General features: G+C 40.0%; 1 protein-coding gene across 1 annotated transcript in view; it reads left to right on the forward strand.

Annotated features, from left to right (window-relative positions):
- The window catches only part of ZNF143 (zinc finger protein 143), a 76,656-nt gene that overhangs the window by 3,643 nt on the left and 49,740 nt on the right, over nucleotides 1–23,273 (forward strand). Inside the window, exons 2-7 of the mRNA XM_077818398.1 lie at nucleotides 11,945–12,063; nucleotides 12,876–12,968; nucleotides 13,333–13,416; nucleotides 13,658–13,738; nucleotides 17,523–17,719; nucleotides 18,822–18,896. Coding sequence (XP_077674524.1) covers nucleotides 11,952–12,063; nucleotides 12,876–12,968; nucleotides 13,333–13,416; nucleotides 13,658–13,738; nucleotides 17,523–17,719; nucleotides 18,822–18,896 — 642 coding nt within the window. The 5' untranslated portion in view covers nucleotides 11,945–11,951. The remainder of the gene's footprint in view (nucleotides 1–11,944; nucleotides 12,064–12,875; nucleotides 12,969–13,332; nucleotides 13,417–13,657; nucleotides 13,739–17,522; nucleotides 17,720–18,821; nucleotides 18,897–23,273) is intronic.

Here is a 23,273-nt window from a genome sequence, read left to right on the forward strand (position 1 = left end):
TTTATGTTGCACCTGGGTTTGCATAGGCCTTACTTTTAAAATGACACTGATATGTGGGCTAGAAAGTGCATGTTGGCTCCTTCTAAGTCAGATTCTCTTTGTCTTATTCAAAACTGCTTTTGGTCAGAAGCCCTCTTAGAAAATTTCCCTTACCTCCTCAGTTATTCATTGGACCAAACATCCTTTCTACTTCATTCCTTCTGGCTTTATATCTTATTACTTTCAAGGCCTTCCTTCTGCTTGGTCATCAGGACTTTTCTTTACAACACACATTTCTTTAATCAAACTTAAGCTAACTCTTTAATTTCATATTTATTCTACAGGCATTTACAATATTTTCTCTACCGACTTATTTATTGAGTATGTTTAAAAACTATCTGTGAATTTATTGGTCAGTTGACAGCTCCAGAGACAATCCTCTTCCCAGGACAGGTGCACCATGCCATGGCAGTGTAAGCTTCCCACCTTGTTCCACCAATCTCTTTGCTTTTTAACTCTAGAGATGGTCCTTCTTAGTCAAAGAATGATTCACTGTGCTTGTTGGCCTTGTCTATGCTGGAGAAATTTGGTGTGCTAATCAGCCCTAATCTGCCTGTAACATATCTTGTATTTACACATTTATTCCCACTGATGCTTGCTCCACCTTTTGAATTAGACTGGCTTTGAGCTGGGCTGACCAAGAAGTGGTTGTCTCTCATGCCAAATCCACCAGTGCAATGCCGGTTGTATAGGATCACTGGCATAATTACCTTAACCATGAAAATGGTCTTTCTATTAATTATCCCACAGTCTACTATGTAAGTGCCTATTATACCTTCTGAACTCTACAGCACAGTGGTCAAGGATGCTTGAAGCCACACTCTCCAGGGACCTCAACATCGTGTTGTTTCCCCAGGAGGTTTTTGAAATCTGACTTCTAGAAAGCCTTTAAAAATCTTCCAGAAGTCACTGCTTCAGGAAGCTATTTTGGCATCTGTAGAATAGTTGTCCAGAAACTGTGCATCTGTTATGGTGAAGTACAGTGCAAGTGTGGTCGTGCTAGCTGACTAAACAGCACTGCTCTTGTGAACGTGCTGGATTTTTGGTTCTTCAATGCTGTCCTATTCATTCCGTTACCAGCAGTACAATTTTATGCTAACAAGCTTGCCAGTTGATGCCAGTTAGGATGGTTATTTTTGTATTGTACAGCTTACCCATTTTGAACTGTATCAAGACCACCAAAATAATTTCACTTAAGTCTTTAACCATCCTTTGCTAAGTTAAGTGCACGTATTCATGAATAGTGCTGAGTAGGCCAACTTAACCTGGGTCATCCTGAATCTTCAGCACATTATCAGTATTGTTTTCTAACCTTCCCACAGTCTCTTTTAAATGTCACACACTCTAAAGGGCACTCTGGGCACCACCAGAGTGCAAAATTTCACCAGAATGTATTATTATTTGTATTACTGTAGCACCCAGGAGCCCTAGTCATGGACCAGAACCACACAGTGCTAGATGTTGTACAAACCCAGGACAGAAAGATGGTTAGTGCCCATACAATTTACAATCTAGAACAATAATATCAGGGAAAATAAAACTTTTAAAATGTCAATTATTGTGTAACCAAGCTGGTTAATAAGATTCTTTTGTATAAAATGCAAGGATTGGCAATGTTCATATGTTCATTATTAAAGATGATTCAAACATTAAACTGAACATGTTTTTCTCCACTTCTGTTTGGGGTTAAAAATATAACTGCTAGAATAGTAAGAAAGCACAAAGGGTTCTGAGTTATTATCACTGTTCTCATAAGCAGGTGTAACTACACTGAAGTTAAAGGTGCACCTATGGCAATGATAACCTCAGTCTTGTACTTTATATCTTATTTGCGAATCTCAAAACTAGCAGCATTGTATTACCCCAGAGAAGAACTTAGTTATAACTAACAAGCCTCAACTTGTTGTGCAAAAAAGCTGAAGTGCCGTACAAAGGCCAAAATGTGATCTAGAATTTGGCCAGTCTCTGACGTGGCAGACCCAACTTTCATCCATTTAGCTACACTGAGTTTGAGAATGAATGTAATATCTAGATGCATGGCAGTATTGTCTGAAACCATAGTGTCCTCCAGAGCCAGAAATAGATACCCATAATTGTTTATTCCCAGCATTCCTTTGCTGTCTAGCAAATAGTTGTGTAAGACACTTTTCAAAATGCATGTCTGCCCTCACTCTAACTGCTGGTCTACATAGAGGTTAGCAGCCAAGTACTGCTACCAGTTTCTCCTTTAGCTCAACTGGTGGAGGTTTCTGCTGTGGATTTGAAAATCATGCATTACAAGCCCTATTAATGATCCATGCAAGGGATCAGTCTAGTTCCACCAGATAACTTCTGTTTTCTTTTCGGTTTGCTTTATAAAACCCTAGGAAGTTACATACACAAATTATATTGACAGAAAGTTAAGTTTGCAAAGTCAAGGACTTGGAAATGAGGAACTACCAGAATTAAGGATGTGTGTGCAAACTTAATTTGTCTTCATTGTGCATATGTGTTCTAGTCTTTACATAATCAATATTCTGTATGTTTTACAGGACGCATGCCCCATTTAGTGCACGGGTTAGACATCTAATGAGGCAAAGAGTTGCAAGAAGAGAAGGAGTATTTATTATGTTCAGAGCACTAGATTGGGACCTGTGAGAGCTGGATTCTATTCCTTGCTTTGCCACAGACTTTCTATGCAAAGTTGGCCAAGGCTATCCTAATATATACATATACCAGGGAATGGAAATAAAATTGCACAGACAACCTTAATTCTAGCATTTCTTAATTTTTCAATGGGTAACTATAATACTGTTTTGACATATTATGTATAATATATAACTTTTGTTCAGGCAGTCTCTATTCCAGACTTTTAGGCATCATTGAGTTCTCCAAGCAATTGTCAGTCCTGACCTTCTGCATTAAGGTCTGGAGTCTTATGATCTATATAGTATGATTTCAGGACTAGCACTGTGTGTGTCACTCTGAAGCCTATTTTCTGTCTGTAGAGTCAGTGTAAAACAATGGAAACCGCTAGAAGCATGTTTGAGGGCTCCTTTTATTCAGAATATCACCAGATTAAAACATTACTGGGTTTTGCTGTCTGTGTAACGTTACCAAGGGTACAATCTGGACAGTTGATCAGCTACGTCCCCTCAATTCTCCAGGCTGGGGTGCCTTTTACATTGCTTCACCGTGGGAGCAACCACTCCTGGTCTGCTCATGCACAGCCTCCACCATGTAAATTACTTCCAGTTGTACTGTATGAGTGCTACGGCCAGCCACTCTTTAATTACACTGCAGAGTAACACCAGCAAATTCCCAGTTCCAGACTTCCCCCAGAAATGTGCCCAGCCCTCTCCTGGACAACACAAGATTATATAAAGTCTGCAGTTTTAATAATAGAAAATGATGTGGACAAATCCTGTTATCTCAGATAGTTTCCCAAACACTTCAGTCCAATCACACAGTTCACATAAAACAATAAAACAAGTTTATTAACTACAGAAAGATAGATTTTAAGTGATTACAAATAATGAAGCCTAAAATTCAGAATTTGGTTACAAAGAAATAAAAGGTCAAACACAACTAATACCTAATTTAACAAACTTAAGTGAATTCAAAGCAAAAGGTCTCTCTCACCACATGTTTCAGCAGTCTTACTGGCTGAATTCATTTCAGACAGGATCCCTCCCTCAGTCCAAAGCTGTTTCTTTGTTCCTCAGGTGTGATTGCCATGGGTTGAGAGAAAGGGTGGACTAACTTGAGGTATCAGTTCTCCATTCTTCTGCTTTCCTCCTTTTTGAGAATCATCTCCAGCGGGGGTTCAGGAGACAGAAAGTCTGTGGGGATGGGAACCTTCTGCTGTTTCTTTGCCAAGATGTAAATTTCTCATTCACCCGTTTTCCCTCCAAAGAATGGCCACTTAACAAGGTGATGGTTTGACTTTGTTGTCACCTGGCTGAGGGTTTTTTTGTCTTTGAGGAACTGGTTTGTGGCGGCTTTCACAGGTTTGAAATATGTCTTAGGGCACGTCTTCACTAGCTATGGCAGCAGCGCTTTAGCGTGGCTGTGTAGTCACGGCACCAACGCTGTAAAAAACCACCTCTGCGAGGGGTTTAGCTACCAGCATTGTAGCACTGTCTACACTACCATGTTACAGCTCTGAAACTTGCAGCGCTCAGGGGTGTGTGTTTTTTCACACCCCAAGCGAGAAAGTTGCAGCGCTGTAAAGTGCCAGTGTAGACAAGCCCTTAGTAACATCATACAGTAGAATCTTGTAACTTTACATACAGTGTTGCCACACATATTTTACCAGGACAATAATGATCAGCAAATTCAGAATTTTCAAGTGATCCCTTACAAGGCAGAGTTTGTACAAAATTTATCATAGTCTTGAAACAGGGGTGAACATAGGGTTACAGACTGTCAGTCTGTTACCATCCAATTTTAAATTCTTAGCCATTTTAACTTTGAGTTACACCAATCCCAAGTCTCCCCCTCTGGGTTCTCTGTCTGAGTCCTCATCTTCCCTCACAACTCTCACAGAGTTACACCTGTGTGGTTTGAAGCTACCTATGTCATGCCAAGAGTCCTAGACCATTGTAATAGCAGAGGTAATTCAGCCAGTCACTACCCTTACTCAGCAGTTAATTTGCATGCTCCAGGTTGTATCAAGGAGACTGCACACATGGTGGATTCCTTGGTCGAACTGCCACTCTTGTGCACTCCACATGCTGCCATCACAAACCTCAAAGCACAACACAAATAGCATACACAATAATCCCTAAAACACACAGCCCCTCACTGCAGCACGTACCACTTCTCCATTCACACAAATCAACACAGAATCCCCCAGTACTACTACCCAGACACAAATCAATGCAACCACCAAACACAGCCCCTCACTGCAGCATACACATACTATTTGCTACCTGCACAAATCAACATACCAACTCACCACCCTCACTCATACTTACCATAAAACCATAAATGAGCCGCAAAACAGCAGGCCATCACTAATACATGTTAATTGCCAATTAACTTATAACCAACATGTTAACCATTGTAACTGTAAATGCTAATGTAGACACTTCACAAAATGAGTTGTGCCCTGGAATAAACATTTGTTAAGTGTCTGCTTTAGTGTTTACAAGTGTAAGAACCTGTATACAAGTGTTACAACATGACTGAACACTCTAGTCAAACATATTTAGGCTTTGTCTAGGCAGGGACAGCACCTCAAAGGTATTTAGGCACGTTAGGAACCTGAATACTTTAGAGGTTCTGGGTCTTAATACATGTTCTAAATACATGCAGTGATCCTTTATGCGTGATCTGCAATTTTACCAACTATAGGATCTCAGTTTCACAAGCCCCATCAATGAAAGCTGGTATTGTTCCTTTATTTCTGTTCTGTGTTATAGAGTTATGTGTCTTTTATCATTCTGGTTGTAGTTTTATAGTCCTGTTTTAGTTGTTTTCATAAGATTTTTTAAAATTATTGTACAGCACCAGAGGTGTGTTTATAAATAAAATTAATATTTATTATTCCATACCCTTTACAATACCATCTTCAAGGACAGAGAATAAGTAGCAGCTAACCTACCTTTCCAGGTTGATTTTTCTCAGGCTTTTTTCCCCCTCTACCCTCAGTTTCTTCCTTGGTCTTTTAGTTTCCTCTTGCTCTCTCATCAGCTCACTTTTCCATCCCCGACATTGCTGTTGTTACAAATTTTACTGTACTTCTTGTTAGTTTCTCCTTAGTGACTGCCATGTTTCCCCTCTCTTTATGGGGATCCTGCTATTGTTATTACCCTTTTCTTCAGTTTTCTTTGTCTAACTTCCCTGTGATTCCACGTAAGATTCCAGCTTCCTATTTCTCAACTGACCTTCCCATTCCCAACTGCCTCTTTGCCATCCATCATTCCAGTTCTCAACTGCCTACCTCCCTCCAGCCAAGTTCCTAGCTGCTGATTTCCCAGGTGCTCATAACCCAGTTACCACTCCCATTCCCAGATGCCCATTTCGTAACTAACACGGTTGCTCCCAACTGCCTAAATTCCAGCTGCTATTCCTGATCTCTGCTGCCCAGTGCTCAGCTGACACTCCCAATGCCAGCTGCTGCTTCCAGCTCCCATTGAACCGTCTGATTTAAACATTTCATCCCTTCTCCAAGTAAAGGAAAAGAACCCAAAATATTCTGTTGCTTGTTTGAGTACAGAAGCATGTTACATAGGCATCTTGTTTGACTGCTGCTGCACTCTGCATTATTCATGATAGATCCAATAATTCTTTCCTCCAACTTATGCAAGTTCAAAGCTCGTTTTTTTGTTTTTGTTTTTTATAAAATGTTCATTGCTCTACATTTATGGAAGGTAAATTCTGTCTGTCATCAGTTGCCAGTGTTTAAAGTCCATTTGAATTTTACATTTCTCTGTAGGTTTTCTACACTGAACCCAGTGCCAGCAGCAATCTTCACTCATTCACTAGCCAGTTCTGCCTCCAAATCATTATAGGCAGGGCTGGTTTTACTGCCTCTTGTTAAGGTTTCCAGACACATTGTATTATAAGATCGTGTTTTCAGTTGATTAATCAAACTTTAACCAACATTTTCCATGTAAGGTGTCTCAGGTTGAATTTTTTTGGGAAAATGTCAGACAAAATGGGTCAGCTGTTTCCAAGAATGAAAGAAGGGAAGAATACATTGTTTTGCCCCTACTAAAATTTTGTGAGGCCTTTTCTTTAAAATGATCAAGTAGCATGCAGTGTAGCAGGGGCTTGAAATTTGGAAGGGGTTGCCTTTGTGTGAGGAACGTGTCTTTTGCAGTAAAAATAAGTTCATAGCAACAACTGCAACTAAGCTTGCTTTAGCCCAAAGCTAGAGTATCAGAAAGGCTTTCTCTGTAATGGCTTTTCTCACAGGCTCTGGGCTGCGGTGGGGCAGGGCACTGGAACAGTGGAGATTGGGACTGGGTGCCAGGGAGGGAACCGGGGGTGGGGGGAAATGGACATCTGATGGAGTTATGGGGACAACACTGAGATTGGATAAGGAGCTGGGGTGAGGGGGAGGAGACTGGGACTGACTGGAGGAGGAACCAGTGAGGGGGAGAAGAGAGACAGATCTGACAAGGACCTGGGGTGTGCGTGATGCGGAGAACTGGAATTAGCTGGGCAAAGAGACTGAGACAAGGAGGGGATGAGGTGAGGAACCCAGTGAGGGAGACTAGTTGGGAGCCATTGGGGTGGGGAAGAGACAGTTCAGGCAAAGAGCTGGGAGTGGGTGACTGGGACTGAGAGTTGTGAGGGAAGATGAGGACTCAGACGGAGAACCCAGAGGGGGAGACTGGGATTGGCTGGGCAAGAAGACTGGGATGAGAAGCCTAAAGAGTGGAGAGTGGGTAGACAGGGAGTCTGTGACCGTGACAGGGAGCCTGGAGTGGGGAAGAAACAGGACTGGGGCAGGTTGGAGGGGGCTGGGCAGAAAGTCTGAAGACTGGGGGGAAACGAGTTTGTGTCCACTAGAACCTGTTTTCCTCCAGAGTGTGAAATGGTACCTCAGATTCCTCAGTCTCCCCATTTCTCTGCTATCAGCAAATATCTGTGAAACCCACTGACAAAACGTACGTTTCTTCTGCCTTTAGTGTTGGTCCACATAGCGAATGATAATCTACTACTGTTATCAGTTGGCTCGAGTAGCAGAGGTCTGTGTTGAGAATCTAAAGATTCCAGCCCCGCTCATGAATCTTGGGTGTCAGTATGATGCCACATGATGACATTTTTGGGAGTTTGGGTTTTTTTTCCTACTTGCTTTTTAGAAACCTAGCAAATTACACACACACAGCTATGTTAAAAGAACATTATTAAGGTTACAAAGTCCAGCAAACAAACATTACAAAATGCCAGAATTAAGGTTGCCTTTGCCACCTTAATTTGGCCTACTTGTGCATATGCATTATGATACAGTCTTTAATTAGATAATCACGTACAGTAGAACACCAGAGTTTATGAACTGGCTGGTCAACCACACACCTAATTTGAAACAGAAGTATGCAGTCAGGCAGCAGCTGAGACAAAAAAAGCTAATATAGTGCTGTGTTAAACATAAACTAGTAAAAAAAAGATTTGACAAGGTAAGGAAACTTTCTGTGCTTGTTTCATTTAAATTAAGGTGGTTAATAGCTGCATTTTTCTCCTGCATAATAAAAGTTTCAAAGCTGTATTAAGTCAATGTTCACTTGTAAACTTTTGAAAGAACAACCATCACGTTTTGTTCAGATTTACAAACATTTCAGTTACGAACAATCATCATTCCTGATGTGTTTGTAACTCTGAGGTTCTAGTGTCCTCTTTTTTTTTTTCCAGAGGACCCTCTGACTCATTCAGTGCCTAGAACAGATGGTGCTCTAGGGATGAATCAGGGTTGTACAGTGAAGGAGGCTGTTGACTTCAGGCCTCCTGTCTTATTTGTTTCAGAAATTGGAAGGTGTGTAGTGAATGAGGCAGGGAGTTGCAGGAAGAGCAAGGATGGTTTCATGGTTAAGAGCCTGGCAAGTTCAATGCTGAACTGAATAATTGGATTTTATCCCTGCCTCTGCCTCAGAGTTCTTGGTGCAATGCTAGTCAGATGACTTAAACCAAACTTTTCACAAGCGGTCACTAATTGTGTCATCCTCATTTTCTGGGTTCCCAGCTTGAGGCCTGGGGTCTGATTTGTAGAAATGCTGAGCCCTCACAGCTGTAACTGAAAGCACAGTTCCTACTGATTTGACCAAATAAGGTACTATATAATGCTAAGTACTCTGAAAAATCAGGTCCTAGACATCTGTTTAGATACCCACAATTACTGGGTACTTTTGTCCTTAATATCTCTGTGACAGTTCCCCATCGGTAATATGCTCCTGACAGGGGTGTTGTGAATACATCAACACAAAAAAAAAAAACCAAACCCCCAAATAAACTCACAATAGTGAGTCTCAGAGCCTGGTTCCACTGACGCAGGCTCACACCTCGGGGCTAAAAATAGCAGGCTCAGGCTGGAGACCGGGCTCTGAAACCCGGTGGGGAAGGAGCGTCTGACCAGGCTCCAAATTGAGCCCAAATATTTATATTGCTATTTTTAGTCCTACAGTAGGAGCCCAGGGAACCTGCATCAGCTGACCTGGGCTCTGAGACTCACTGCTGCCGCAGTGTTTTGTTGTTTTCTGTGTAGACGTACCCTGTTACTAAGTGAAGAATGCCATAAAAAAGCCCACAAGGAAGTTAATTCTGTCTTCTGAGCATAGTAGGTATTCCATAACTAAAATATTGAATAGCTACTCTTCAACTGAAGATCGTCCATCCCGTGCAGTGCATGAGGCAGGGGTCATGGAAAAAATAATATGTGATTATGTAATTAGAACATTATAATAATGCCTAGGCACAAGGAACCTGAATTAAGGATGCAGAGACCACCCTAACTCTGGCATTTTTTAACTTTTGAGTGCTTGACTTTGCAACTCTAATAGTGTTTTTTTCACATAGGTTTTTTGTGTGTCTAATTGAGTAAAACAGTGGTGGCCTCTGTAACAACCGTTAGATTATCTTTGCTGTTAACCTCTGTCTGTACTGAGTAGTCAGAAGTTCACTGACTCTTTTTGTTTTTAATTTTTTTTTAATCCACTGCAGTTTTTCTCTTTGTCCTCTAGTGGAGGGATTTTATAAAATATTTTGAAAATTCAAGTAAATAATTGTGACTAGATCACTGAAATTTATTTTTTTCTGCAAATAAAAGCAGACGTTTTCTCATACAACAGACATGATGATTTGACCCTGTCAGGCTATACTTCTTATTTAAGTGTTCTATTCTTCTGTCTGTAATCCAACTCTATTCTCATGATCTCCCTTGACTTTTTTTTAAAAGACAGATACCATATTAGTAGCTTTCCAGTTTTTAGCTACATTAGATCTTCTAAAGGATGTATTGTATGAATATAAGAGAGGCAACACAGTTCAGTGGACTGAGCACTGGGCTGGTGGCCAGGACTTCCTTCATTCTAATCCCTGCCAGATTCAGAATGTAGTCATGGGCAAGATCAGTAACTTCCTTGCCTCTGTCCTCCCATCTGTAGAATGAGGATAGTTACTAAGCAACCTATTTGAGAGAGGTGTCTTGAAAATTAATTAGTTAATGACTAGAGAACACTCTGAGTATGTAAAGCACTATGTAAGTGCTAAGAACTTAGACCATCATCATTAATAATAATACCCAACTTTTAGATAGGGCTTTTTGTCTTTAAATCTCAAAGCTCTTTATAAAGGAGGTCAGTATCACTATCTATTTTACAAAAGGGGAAATTGAAGCACAGGAAGGGAAGAGACTTGTCCATGGTCACCCAGCAGGCCAGTGGCAGAGACAGGAATTGAACCTAAATCTCCAGTGACCCAGTCCCATGCCCTATCCATGATCCTACCACTTTTAAAATATCTGCTATTGCACATTTTTTTCCCTTCAGAAATTTGGTGTGAATAATATCTGATCCAGGTGATTTTTCTGCACTGGAGTTTTTCTTTATGAGAGAACCAGATGATGAGATGAGAAATCTGCCTGTCAGTTATATGCAAATGTAATCCTTTTGCATGTTTTTCTAAATGATCTATGTTTCTGTTACTTTAAGAGAAGCTGTCTGATTGGAAGAGATGAAATAGAAATATAACTTTAAAGCCAACTAGCTAAGCGCTTCAGAAGCTTAATAAATTAGTGTAGGTTTTCTCTATGATTTTTCCTAAATCTGCAGCTCTGTGTGCAATATGTCAGAAGGGAGAAATGAGCCTCTGCAGTGCCCATACAAATCAATTTCAAGAATTCCTGGTTGAGTCGGTATGTGATGTTACTTAAAGAGCACTGAAGAACTCAGCTGGCAGGTGCAAGTGAAATATATGGTCTGTCCAGTCCAGTTTTTGATTTCTGTGGTGATGGAACCAACATCAGAGCTCTTAGAAGTCACTGTTGTCCATTTAATCCGTAACTGCTGGCTAATTGTGGAATATATGATTTTTGAAACCGTACTTGCAGACTTTAGGATCCAACAGTGTTCTGTAGTCCCTTGTGTTGAAACTTGGATAAAATACATTTCTCATTGAAAAGGGATAAGGTTATCTGATTTTACCAGGTAAGTGCTCAGTTGCAGTCTCCATTTGCCAGTCAATTCCTCTTTTCATAGTGACAGTTTTATAACATAAAACATAGTTACTTTCGAGCAGGTCATTCTTTTAATAGAATCCTGAATAATAGAGCCAGAAAATAAACAGCTGGATCATTCAGTCTGACTTCCCAATATTCAGGTCTTTCTTTAGCATGGGCCAGAGTGTGAACCTCTTAGTCTTACTGTTGAGCAGTTACTTGAATGGATAGTCCCACTGACTTTAATAGGACTCAGAAGGGGTTCTCCATATGGCCATGTGTGATTTGTTAAAGTTGTTGTTTTTAAGTCTGAAAAGAGATTATAGAACAGTGTAAACTGGCCCAAATACTTTTTAAAGCTTAGTAAGCCTTAATTAGCGGTATAATTACTGAAGTTTAATTGAAGTATAAATAGAGTTGGACCCACCTAAAATCTAGCAATTACTTTGATAAAGTTAATGAGAATAATAGTTGGCCATTTCATATAGCACTTTTTTTCCATCTTCTAAGCACTTTCCAGACACTAATAAATAATTGTATCATCTCTATGAGGTAGGTAAGACAAACTATCCGTAACATGCTAAGTGAAATTCTGGTTAAAGTAGGATTGTTCTTAACCTCTAGGATTTGTGTCTCATCCAGAAAATGGAATAAAATTTCACATAATTTCTTGATGTTACTTCTTAATGGTCCCTTCTGACCTAAATATCTATGAATCTATGGTTCTGAGTCTTTATGTTTTGTAAACTTGCTATTTGTTTCTAGATAAACAATGTTACTAGCCCAGATAAATCGAGACTCTCAGGGAATGACTGAGTTTTCTGGAGGAGGGATGGAGGCTCAGCATGTGACTCTCTGTTTGACAGAAGCAGTAGCTGTGCAAGGTGAGCATTCAGGTTAAAGTATCTCCACATCATCATGCAGTTTGTAGTTTTGCATTCAGAAAGAGCAGACTGTGTACTCTGTTGAACGTCTAAGCTTTGGAGTGATGTTGTGTATTGCAAATGGAGAAAATAATAAAAAGACCAAATTGTTTTTAGATAGTGTATTTGATTAATCTGAAATTTGATTTAATTCTGAAATGAAATTATTGCTTAATTAAAATAACAGTTGTGTTTGTAGTATAAAATCTGATTCCAATCAAATTAAAATACAGCATTACTATTTTGGATTATGTAATTCCAATTTATATGTAAATGATGTACAAAATAGACTCAGTTTTGCAGAAAGAATGGTGTTTTAGGATTGATATTAACATGTTGATGCTTTTTTGGCCATGCTTAATATTTATAAAAGAATAAAAGCTTTTGTCTAATTACTATATTTTACTCAAAATGGTCTTTTATGTGTTAATGACTGATGGTGCACAGAACAATGATTTACATTACGTGCATGTAATACTGCCATTTCTCATGATTTTGTTGTGAGTCTTCAATATTAGGTGTTTTTCTTAAAGCCCCAGTTCTCAGGCCATTTTATTTCATGAGAATTTTAGCTTTTATTTAAAATAAAACATTTTAGTTCTCATGCTTATGGGTAAAAACTTAACAATGTGACCTCAGTATATCCTAAAGGTTCAAAATCAAAAGGCTAATACAAAGCTTTTAAGTCCATCCCATGATTTTTTGGGGCTTGACTCACAATTTTAGAGCATATGGAGTTGGCAATATTGTAAATAAACTTTTTCCCCCAATAGATGGTGACAATTTAGAAAACATGGAAGGTGTAAGTTTGCAGGCAGTTACGCTTGCTGATGGCTCCACTGCTTACATACAGCACAATTCTAAAGGTATGTGCCTGACTAAAAATCAATAATTCTTCACTGTACATAAGTACGGCCATACTGGATCAGAGCAAAGGTCCATCTAGTCCAGTATCCTGTCTTCTGAAAGTGGCCGGTGCCAAGTGCTTCAGAGTATTCAGTGTATTTATTTGCTTGTTTGTATAGTACCCAGTACAATGGGGATCTGGTCCCAATTTAGTGTTTTTTATCCCAGGATCTCAAAGCACTTTACACATCCTAATACTATGGTTAATACTTCTTAAACTGTATTTTTGTTCTATGAAATACTTTATTCCAGAGAGTTTCAATGGTATGGTTTAAAATGTAACATGTCATATAGGATATTTTACATAAATATAATGTATTCCAGATGGTAAATTAATGGATGGCCAGGTGATTCAACTAGAAGATGGCTCTGCTGCCTATGTTCAACATGTATCCATGCCAAAAAGTAGTAAGTATATTACATCCATGAGTATGTTTTTAAATATTGACTGCACTGGTATAATATAGTATAGTTAGAATCAATAAAACATTGTTACAATAATTTCAGATGTCCAATACATATACTTTTATTATTTGAAGGTTAATATTTTTAGTGACTGTGGTTTCTAATCTGTTAAAACATTAAATCAAATACATTTATGATTGGTGATGCCTAAAGTTATGCTCTCCACCCTCCCTTCCCCAAACAGGGGACAGTCTGCGCCTGGAAGATGGACAGGCAGTTCAGCTGGAAGATGGAACTACTGCATTTATTCATCATGCTTCAAAAGGTAAACTGCATTTTGAAGTGTGATTCATTATATTATGAAACAATTTAATTGTAATTTCTCTTCTAGAGTACCACTTCTGACAATATGTTTAGATTATGACCATATTTACAAGTATTCTTATTGTAAATAACTTGTTGCATTTAAATAGGAACATCTGAAAAGAGCTGAGTTGAGAGTGGTTCGATTTCCTCATTCAGAATGTAGTAGTAAATGGCTGGATCAGAAGATTGCTGGGCATTTCTGTGTGCTATCCTAGAATCTTAACTTAGAAACAGTCATGCTACTTCTAGAGAATTTAAACCCTTGTATGAATTTCAAGAAAGACTGGACCTGGAAATGAAAAAAGGAAACCAGAAAAAAGCAGACATAACTTGAATGAGATTTTTGAGCTCTAGGGATATTTTAAATACTCTAAAAGAAAAGGAGTACTTGTGGCACCTTAGAGACTAACCAATTTATTTGAGCATAAGCTTCCGTGAGCTACAGCTCACTTCACGAAAGCTTATGCTCAAATAAATTGGTTAGTCTCTAAGGTGCCACAAGTACTCCTTTTCTTTTTGCGAATACAGACTAACACGGCTGTTACTCTGAAACCTTTAAATACTCTGTGAGTGAGATTTGATACTTTTTGGAAGACCTATCAATGTAACACACAAAGAACACCATAGCTGACAGTCAAGTATGCACATTTATTTTATTTTAAATTGAGCCTTAGATTGGCCTTCAAAAGAAGGGAAAAATAATGTCGTACCAGTACGGGTGTACTTCACTAAAGGACTTGGACAATATATGATCTTCCTTCTCCTTCATTATCACATTAGAAGTCGTACCTTTCTGTATCCATATACTTTCCAAATCTGACACAGGAGAGTGATTATTTCTAGACCTTATGGTTGTGAAGAAAAAAATATGGACTGAGTATAAACTGATGTTTTGCTGGCTTCTTGAGTGTGCGGATAGGAAGATAGCTGTGCCTCTGATCAGTTTTCACTCTGGTGTATCTTGGGAAAACCATAAACAATAGCAGAGTCTTGCTAGCTTCACTTTTCTACTAAAAACCCTGAATCTGGTACACTTCATAAGGTGAAAGTTAGTTAATTGTGTGATTTACATATAGTACATAGTATGCAGTGCTTTTATTCATTTAAATTGCAGTGCGGGTGTGATATTTTAACCCAGACCAATGAGGGGTTATGGCACAACCTGCCCTGTAACTCTGCGTGCTTTCAGTGCTGTGGTACTGTGGCTCACAGCCCTGACACCAATAGCCAGTGTTACAAGCGTGCAGGTCACACCCTGGCTTCCACCACCCAGTTATTTTTGCAGTGATCCAAATACCCACCCAGTCCCAAATTTACCCAAAACTGTCTCCGTGTGATAATTTGCTGAGGCTCCCAGAATTGTGAGCAGGAGAGTGAATTTGTGTGGGGGGGTGGAGGGTGAGAAAACCTGGATTTGTGCTGGAAATGGCCTAACCTGAAGATTACTTTAGATAAGCTATTACCAGCAGGACAGTGGGGTGGGAGGAGGTATTGTTTCATATTCTCTGTGTATATATAAAGTCTGCTGCAGTTTCCACGGTATGCATCTGATGAAGTGAGCTGTAGCTCACGAAAGCTCATGCTCAAATAAATTGGTTAGTCGCTAAGGTGCCACAAGTACTCCTTTTCTTTTTGCGAATACAGACTAACACGGCTGTTACTCTGAAACCTGAGTTACTCTTCTGAGCCTCAGCAAGTGAGAGTTTTGCTACTGCTAAGCTGTGTGACAATTCTCCTGCCACACCAGCTTGTCTGCCTTGCCAGCAAACTCCTCAGGACTCTGCCAGTCCAAACTTTGCCTTACAAGTAAAAGTGAACCCCAACTCCTGAATTTCCCTGAGACATCTCCCTGCAGTGTCCAGCTCTCTTCTGGAACACTCACAGAAGTTAAGTTTGTTGCTGCTGTAAAGAGAATAAACAGCAGTTCATTAATTTCACTGCAGTTTGACAAATGCTCTTATTTCAGTCACACCATAGAATTGATTTAAAGTAAAAGTCAAACAAGTTTATTAAACAAAAAGTCATAGGTTTAATGATACCAAGTATAAGAAATAAAGACAGAAATCGTTACAAACAAACAAAAGTAAAAATACACTTCAGGGACAGGTACTTGCTAAAATTAACTTTTAATCCTTGCCTAAGCAGGTTTGTCACCAATATTCAGTTCCCAGAGACTTCAGCCCTCTTGCTTGAAGGACTCAAGATTCTGTGATTTCAAGAGCTCAGGCCCCTTGAATCCGCCAAGTGATGGACCTATGGGGTTCTTTCCCCCTTTCCTTTTATAGTCCAGTTAACCTTTGAAATGTATTCTTTGGAAAGTAAGTCCTGCTGGGATTTAGACACTATGCTATCTTCCTAAATTTCATTGGCCCTGCTTCACAAAGCAGGAAGGCTTTCCAGGGGTACAGTTTCCATTCCCCTGCTGATTTGTATGTAAATTGAGCTTCCATTGTTTTTATTCCACACTACTTAATTTACATTGGAGACAAATAGGTAGCTGCCTTCCCTCTATCTAGGAGAAAACCTGTTTCTCTCTGTGTGTGGTCACAGACTTTAAAGCATAAGAACAGTGAGTATCTATAATTTGTTATATAGTGTTAATGCATACATTTTACATTGATATTAATCACTAGTGTGTCACAGGCTTTCATAAAAGCTCTTACTCAATACATTTGTATAATACAGTAATATTGTATACAATCAGCTGATTCAGCTGCTTATATTTGAGATTCAGACCCTGCTGTCTTTATATTTAAGAAGCTATCTCCCCACTCGTTAGTTTGATGGCCTTTTTTACCTTTTATATAAATGTGCCTTCATTGTCTCTGCCTGGTGACCAGGCAGGTCAGACAAGCAAATACACATTTCTTTATCTATGGCAGACAGAGTTTATGCATTGATTGCCAAACGCCTTTTAAAAACATAATTCAGGCACATATTTATAACTCTGTACAGCAGACGAGAATATTAATAATCAGTGAGTTATTAGTTTTCCAGTGATGTATTACATGATGATGTTTGGGTATATGTCATCACAGCAATGTTAGGTGTAGTGACTATGTCAGGCCTATCAAGAGTTGCTGACACAGAGTAGTGAATCACCAATGGGACTGTGTGTCACAAAGGCTTTGAGGGGAGTGACAGCACAGGTATTTTCACCCTGATTGGAAGACTTACTCCTCAGGCTAGTAGATATTGGGTAAATGTTTCAAGCCCTACATCTTTATATGATCTTAATATTGAAATTATTGTTGTGGTTGCTTATTAGGTTCCCACAGATTACTCGTTTCTGTAAACAATGCCATATGCAAAGTGTTTAAACCTTTATGTAAAATTAAAGCAATGGCAAAACATTGCTTTAGCCGTTGAAAGGATGCTTGGGTTCTTAGTGTAAAGGAAGCAGGTATACAAATCCTAAAACAGAGAGTATCAACAATTAATTGATCACTAGTGAGTAGAAATTTCAAAGTGTATGGTGTAATACTTTGTAAGTAAGAGCTAGGCTGTAATTGTAATTGTAATGCTGTTTATAAGCGGACAGAAATAGAAGTATTTTGGGGTAAGTAATCATTTACAACAAATTCAACCTGTGGTATTGATAGCAATTTTCTAAACTATTGTACTCATCAGTAGCATTTTAATGTGTATTGATAATTTCATATATGTGATGCCTTTATATTGGAGAAATGCAGACTCTGATATTCATTCCCTGTCTTAACAGTGTTTTTAATATTATTTCTTAGACAGTTATGACCAGAGTGCATTACAGGCAGTCCAGCTGGAAGATGGAACCACTGCTTACATTCACCATACAGTTCAAATGCCACAGTCAGATACCATCTTAGCTATTCAAGCTGATGGCACAGTAGCAGGCCTTCATACGGGAGATGCTACAATTGATCCAGATACCATCAGTGCTTTGGAGCAGTATGCAGCTAAGGTACATTATAATACATTTTATCTGTATGTAGTTTCTTTAATATATAGCATCACAATACATTTTACACAGAGATCTTGTAAACTAAGAAATATATGATGAGAATTAATTAGAGGAATTAGTTAGAAGCGTGGAAGATGGAAAAGGATGAATTCCTAATAGACAAGGCATCACAAATAAAAGATGTAACTTCAAACTGTGTAGAGTTGAAGGTAGGGATCATGAAGTTAAATACTGAAAGTGCAGAGTGAGATAGCAAATGTATAAGTGGATAGAAAATCAGAGGGGTATAGTAGAAGCAAATATATGGAAAACCACAAGAGTTATTTTGAATAATTTAAAAGGTGGTTTGGAAACCAGTGAAGGTAATGGAGAGTAGGAACTCCCTGAAGTTTACAAGGCATTGGATGTAGGAGGATTATAGAAAAAGGAATTGCAGTGGTTGAGATGAGATGAAGTCATGAGCTAGCTGTTGAAAGGGTTAGGGTAAGAATGTTTCTGAGCCAGGAGCTTTGGGGATAGTTTAGAAATGGTTATGGTGGATTCTCCCACATTGGAGGAATCCTTTGCTGTCTAGTTAAGCTGGTTTTACTGTCTATTTGTGCTGTTGGAACAGCTCAAAGGGGCCATTGTAAGGGCATGATCTGGCTCTATACTTTTAAATTTGCCATCATGTCCCCTTTACTAATAGTTTCAGGAACTCCATGCACAGAACAATGCTAGAAATGTTTGGTTAGAAGAAAGATTTAGAACCAAATTCATCCCTGATTTTAGCTTAATTGAAGTCATTGGTGACCAAACTAGCTCTTGAAGTCACTGTAGTTAAATCCGGGACAAATTTGGTCCTTGCTCTCCCTCCTTAATTGAATACAGCCTTAAGAAGTTCAGCACTTTGGTAGTTACACAAGGCTTTTGTTATAACATGGGGAGGATTTTACATTTTTTAAGAGCTAATATACCATATGGTAGCCATGTTTCAAGATGATGGAGTAACAGAGCTATGAATGTGCACCCTCAGAAGCTGAGTCCTTTCACTTCTGCATTATTCACTGAAGAAAAGCAACTGGTATATAATTTTAATTTTTTTCTTTCAAATTATTTTCAGGTGTCTATTGATGGAAATGAAAGTGTTAGTAGCTCAGGAATGATAGGTGAAAATGAACAAGAGAAAAAAATGCAGGTATGTAACACTATACAATATAATTGGATCCACTGGATTTTTATTTTCTCTGTCTCTTCTATGCCCAACAGTCTTTACAGTGCAAGTGTTCACCTTCCTCATAACAGCTGGAAGCATGCCGAATCATAGGCGCTTGAACTAGCGGTGTGGGGGTACTGCAGCATGCCCTGGCTTGAAGTGGTTTCCATTATATACAGGGTTTACAGTTTATTCAATGGCTGTCAGAACCCCCACTTTACAAATTGTTCAGCACTCATGCGCCAAGTATTTAGCTCTGAGCCAGGTCCTTGGGCTGCCTATCAGGAGTTCTCTGACTCCAAACCTGTGCAGATGGCAGGCTCCATTTCTCCCTTTATAGAAGAATAATTCACGGGATTTAAAAAACTTTTACAATTAACCACCATCACCAGCTGCCACTCCGCCAATGTATACAGTTTGGGGAGACAATGCCCCCACAACTCTGCCCATGGCAGGCCACCTGGGACTGTATCACAGCCCAGCTTTTGGCTGTGGCCCATAGTTTCGGAGCCCCTGATCTAGACTGAACTCCTGCACATTGCAGGCCATAGAACCTCTCCCATCCACTCCTGTAACAGACCCATAACCTCTGGCTGAGCTACTGAAGTCCTCAAATCATAATTTAAAGACTTCAAGTTACAGAGAATCCACTATTTACACTAGTTTAAACCTGCAAGTGACCTGTGCCCCATGCTGCAGAGGAAGGCAGCCCCCCCCCCCCCTTCCCCCTTGAGCTCTGCCTTTCTGACCTGGGGGAAAATTCCTTCCTGACCCCAAACATGATGATCAGTTAGCCTCTGAACATGTGGGCAAAACCTACCAACCAGACACCTGGGAAAGAATTATCTGTAGTAAGTCAGAGCCTTTCCCATCTAGTGTCCCATCACCAGCCACTGGAGATATTTGCTACTAGCAATGGAAGATCAGCTACATGCTGTTGTAGGCAGTCTCATCATACGATACCCTCGATACATTTATCAAGCTCAGTCTTGAAGCCAGTTAGGTTTTTACCCCTTCTACTCCCCTTGGAAGGCTGTTACTTCGCTCTTCTGATAGTTAAAAACCTTCATCTAAATTCAAGCCTAAACTTACTGATGGCCAGTTTATATCCCTTGGTTCTTGCATCAGCTTTGACACTGAACTTAAATAATTCCCTGATATTTATCCCTCTGATGAATTTATAGAGAGCAATCATATCTCAGCCTTTTATTGGTTAGGCTAAACAAGCCAAACTCTTCGAGTCTCCTCTCATAAGGTAGGGTTTCCATTCCTTGGATGATCCTAGTAATCCTTCTCTGCACCTGTTCCAGTTTGAATTCTTCTTTCTTAAACATGGGGGACAAGAATTGCACATGGTATTCCAGATGAGGTATCACCAGTGCCTTGTATAATGATACACTTCCCTGTCTCTATTGGAAATACCTTGCCTGATGCATCTTTAGTTCAGATATTTTTAATAAGCGGTGTCCATTGGTCCACACACACGCAGTTGTTGTTCTCACTGTGAACCGAGGGTATAAGGGAAGTGGCATCTCTCCAGTTCCTTGTTACTGCCACATGGCCTGAGTTGGAACCTTCATCCAGTTTCTTCTTCAATTGTGTCTATATGTAAATATATTTTTAAATAGTTTTAGTATTTAACTCTTTTAGTTTTAAGTACTAGTGTGGTTAGTTAGTTGTTTTTCACTGTCCCCAGGAAATCCTTCCTGAGGAGTTAGGATTATGTCCAGAGTCCTGGAGTTCAAAAATTACGTTCCTTGTCTCCGCTACTTTTTAGTGAGCAACATACACCAACTCTGCTATTATTGCCTAGGTGAGGCTCACATCTCAGTGAAGTACAGGATTTGCTGCTCCTTCCCTCCCAGAACTCATGATGATGAAGAGCTAAGACTTAGAAAACATCTGATGGAGAAAGCCAGGAGACTCCACTCAGATCTGGGTCGGGGAGACCCCCCCTGTACATCAGCCTCAGTCAACAGGCAGTGCAGGAGCTCAGGAGTCGAGGCTAAGACTTCCAAGACAAAGGAGAAGGCTTCTCTTGAGAGTAAAGGAAACTCTTACAAGCATAGAGACAAATCATCTTCTTCCAAGGATGCCCCCCAGAAAAGAGATCCCTCCTCTCCTTCAAGGTCAGGACAGTCCTCACACCTGTGTTCTGTAGATTTTGCCAGAGTAAACCTCCTTAGCAGGAGAAAGTGACCAGAAAGAGTATGGATCCCTCAACTGTGGCTTTTGTGACTCACTGGCTTTTGACAGGCAGACCATACAAGGCCCAGTTGCCAACTCAATTCCTCCTCTGTATGCTACATTCCCTGGGAATTTTTACCAATCACAAAAAGTCCTCTTTGACCACCCACAAGGTCCTCAAACTTCTTAGGAGCAACCTTAGACTCAATGAGAGCAAAATCCTAGCTACCAGTCGAAAGATTCCATGCCATGGGCAATCTCATAAAACAGGTCACCCATGGACTTCAGTTAGACTTGCCTTTTCCTCATGTGCACACCTGATGCCGTTTGCCAGGCTCCATCTCCATTATCTGCATACCTTGCTTCAGTCCGTCTACTCACCAGAAAAAATCAACATCAGTCCCAATTCATAGTTCCATCCAAGATTCTAGCCTCTCTTGTCCGGTGGACAAAGCCGGAGAAAGTTCAAGTGGGGACTCCTTTCCTCACACCTACACCTGAGGTGAGTATCATTACAGATAGTTCCCTCTTACATGGGGGAGGTCATATGAACAATCATACTGCACAAGGCAACTGGACCCTTCGGGAGTTCAGGTTGTATATCAGTTTATTGGAATTAACAGTGGTCTGTTGGGTCTGCAACACTTTCCTCCCACTCATTCAGTCATGACCTATCCAGATAATGTCAGACAGTATGTTAACTGTCTTCTAAATATAAAAAAGCAGGGAGGAACAATATCCTTTCCTCTGTGTGCAGAGACAGTCAACCTCTGGAATTGATATATCAGACATCAAGTAACTCTTTCTGCAGCATAACTACTAGTTGTGCAGAATTCCCTAGCACTGGGATCCTTGCTATTCTAGAATATCTACTTATCCTTAAGGCTTGGGTCTCTCTGTTAGCTCCTTACAGAGTCATTTAGCAGCAATCAGTGCTTTTCATTCTCCTATCAACGACTGTATCCTCTTAATTCATCCCATGACAAATAGATTCCGTAAGGGACTTCTTAAATCCTTCCCACGACTGGTGAAGCCAAGACCTCAATGGGACCTCAATGTTATTCTTTCATCTCTCACCAGACCTCCTCCTGAACCTTTAGCCACATGGACCATGACCCCTCTCTCAGTGAAAGTTGCCTTTGTAGTCACCATCACATCAGCCAGAAGAGTCAGTGAGCTGGGAGGGCTCATGGCAGACCCACCATATACTATCTTTCATAAAGAAAAGGTCTTTTTTTTTTTCACCCCCACCTGAAATTCATCACTAACGTAATTTCAGAATTTCACGAGAGTCAAACCATACCCTTACCATATTTTTTTCTTTCCCATGTGTTTGCTGAGAAGAGATGTCTTCATTCTCTTGATGTCCAAAGAGCACTGGCCTTTTATTTACAAAAGCACATAGAAAGACATCTAGACTTTTTGTTACCATAGCAGAGAGGTCAAGATATACATGCTCAGAGTCTTTCTAAATGGATCTCTGGCTGCATTCTCCTTTGCTATGAAACTAGCTCACATACCTCCCCAAGAGAGGGTGAGGGTCATTCCACCAGAGTGTAAGCAATCTCTTCTTTATCTGTAAGAGATGTACCTCTACTAGAGATATGTAGACCAATTACCTGAAGCTCCTTCCACATCTTTACAAGACATTACGCTTCAGCCAGTCATCAACTACAGATTCAGCTGTGGAGACAGCAATATTACATTCAGCCATCACTTCTGTGACCTTGCACCCACTTCCGGTATGACTACTGCTTACTCATCTCTCAGGTGGAATACATACAGGGGCCATCACTCAAAGAAGAAAAGGAGGTTACTCGAGGGTTTTTTAGATGTATAGTCCATATTTGTATTCCATTACCTGCCTTTCTTTCCCTCTGCTGCGGATATTACTAGATTTGTAGTAGGAGAAGGAACTGGAGAGGCGCCAGTCTGCACTGCCCCTTATGCCCTCAGTTCAGAGCATGAAGAGAACAACCACTCATGTGGGGACCAATGGATACTGCTTCCTAAAAATCTCCAGAGTCAGGAGAGCATGGTGCGCATGCGTACCCGCATGTAGAATACAAATAGGGACCACGTATCTGGAAGACCCTCCAGTTACAGTTAAGTAACCTCCTTTCCCCCCACCCACTATCGTCTTCAAAGTTTTTCTCCTGAAAACTGCTAGAT

This window comes from Eretmochelys imbricata, chromosome 6 (assembly GCF_965152235.1).
Source record: "Eretmochelys imbricata isolate rEreImb1 chromosome 6, rEreImb1.hap1, whole genome shotgun sequence".
Classification (NCBI taxonomy): Eukaryota; Metazoa; Chordata; order Testudines; family Cheloniidae; genus Eretmochelys; species Eretmochelys imbricata.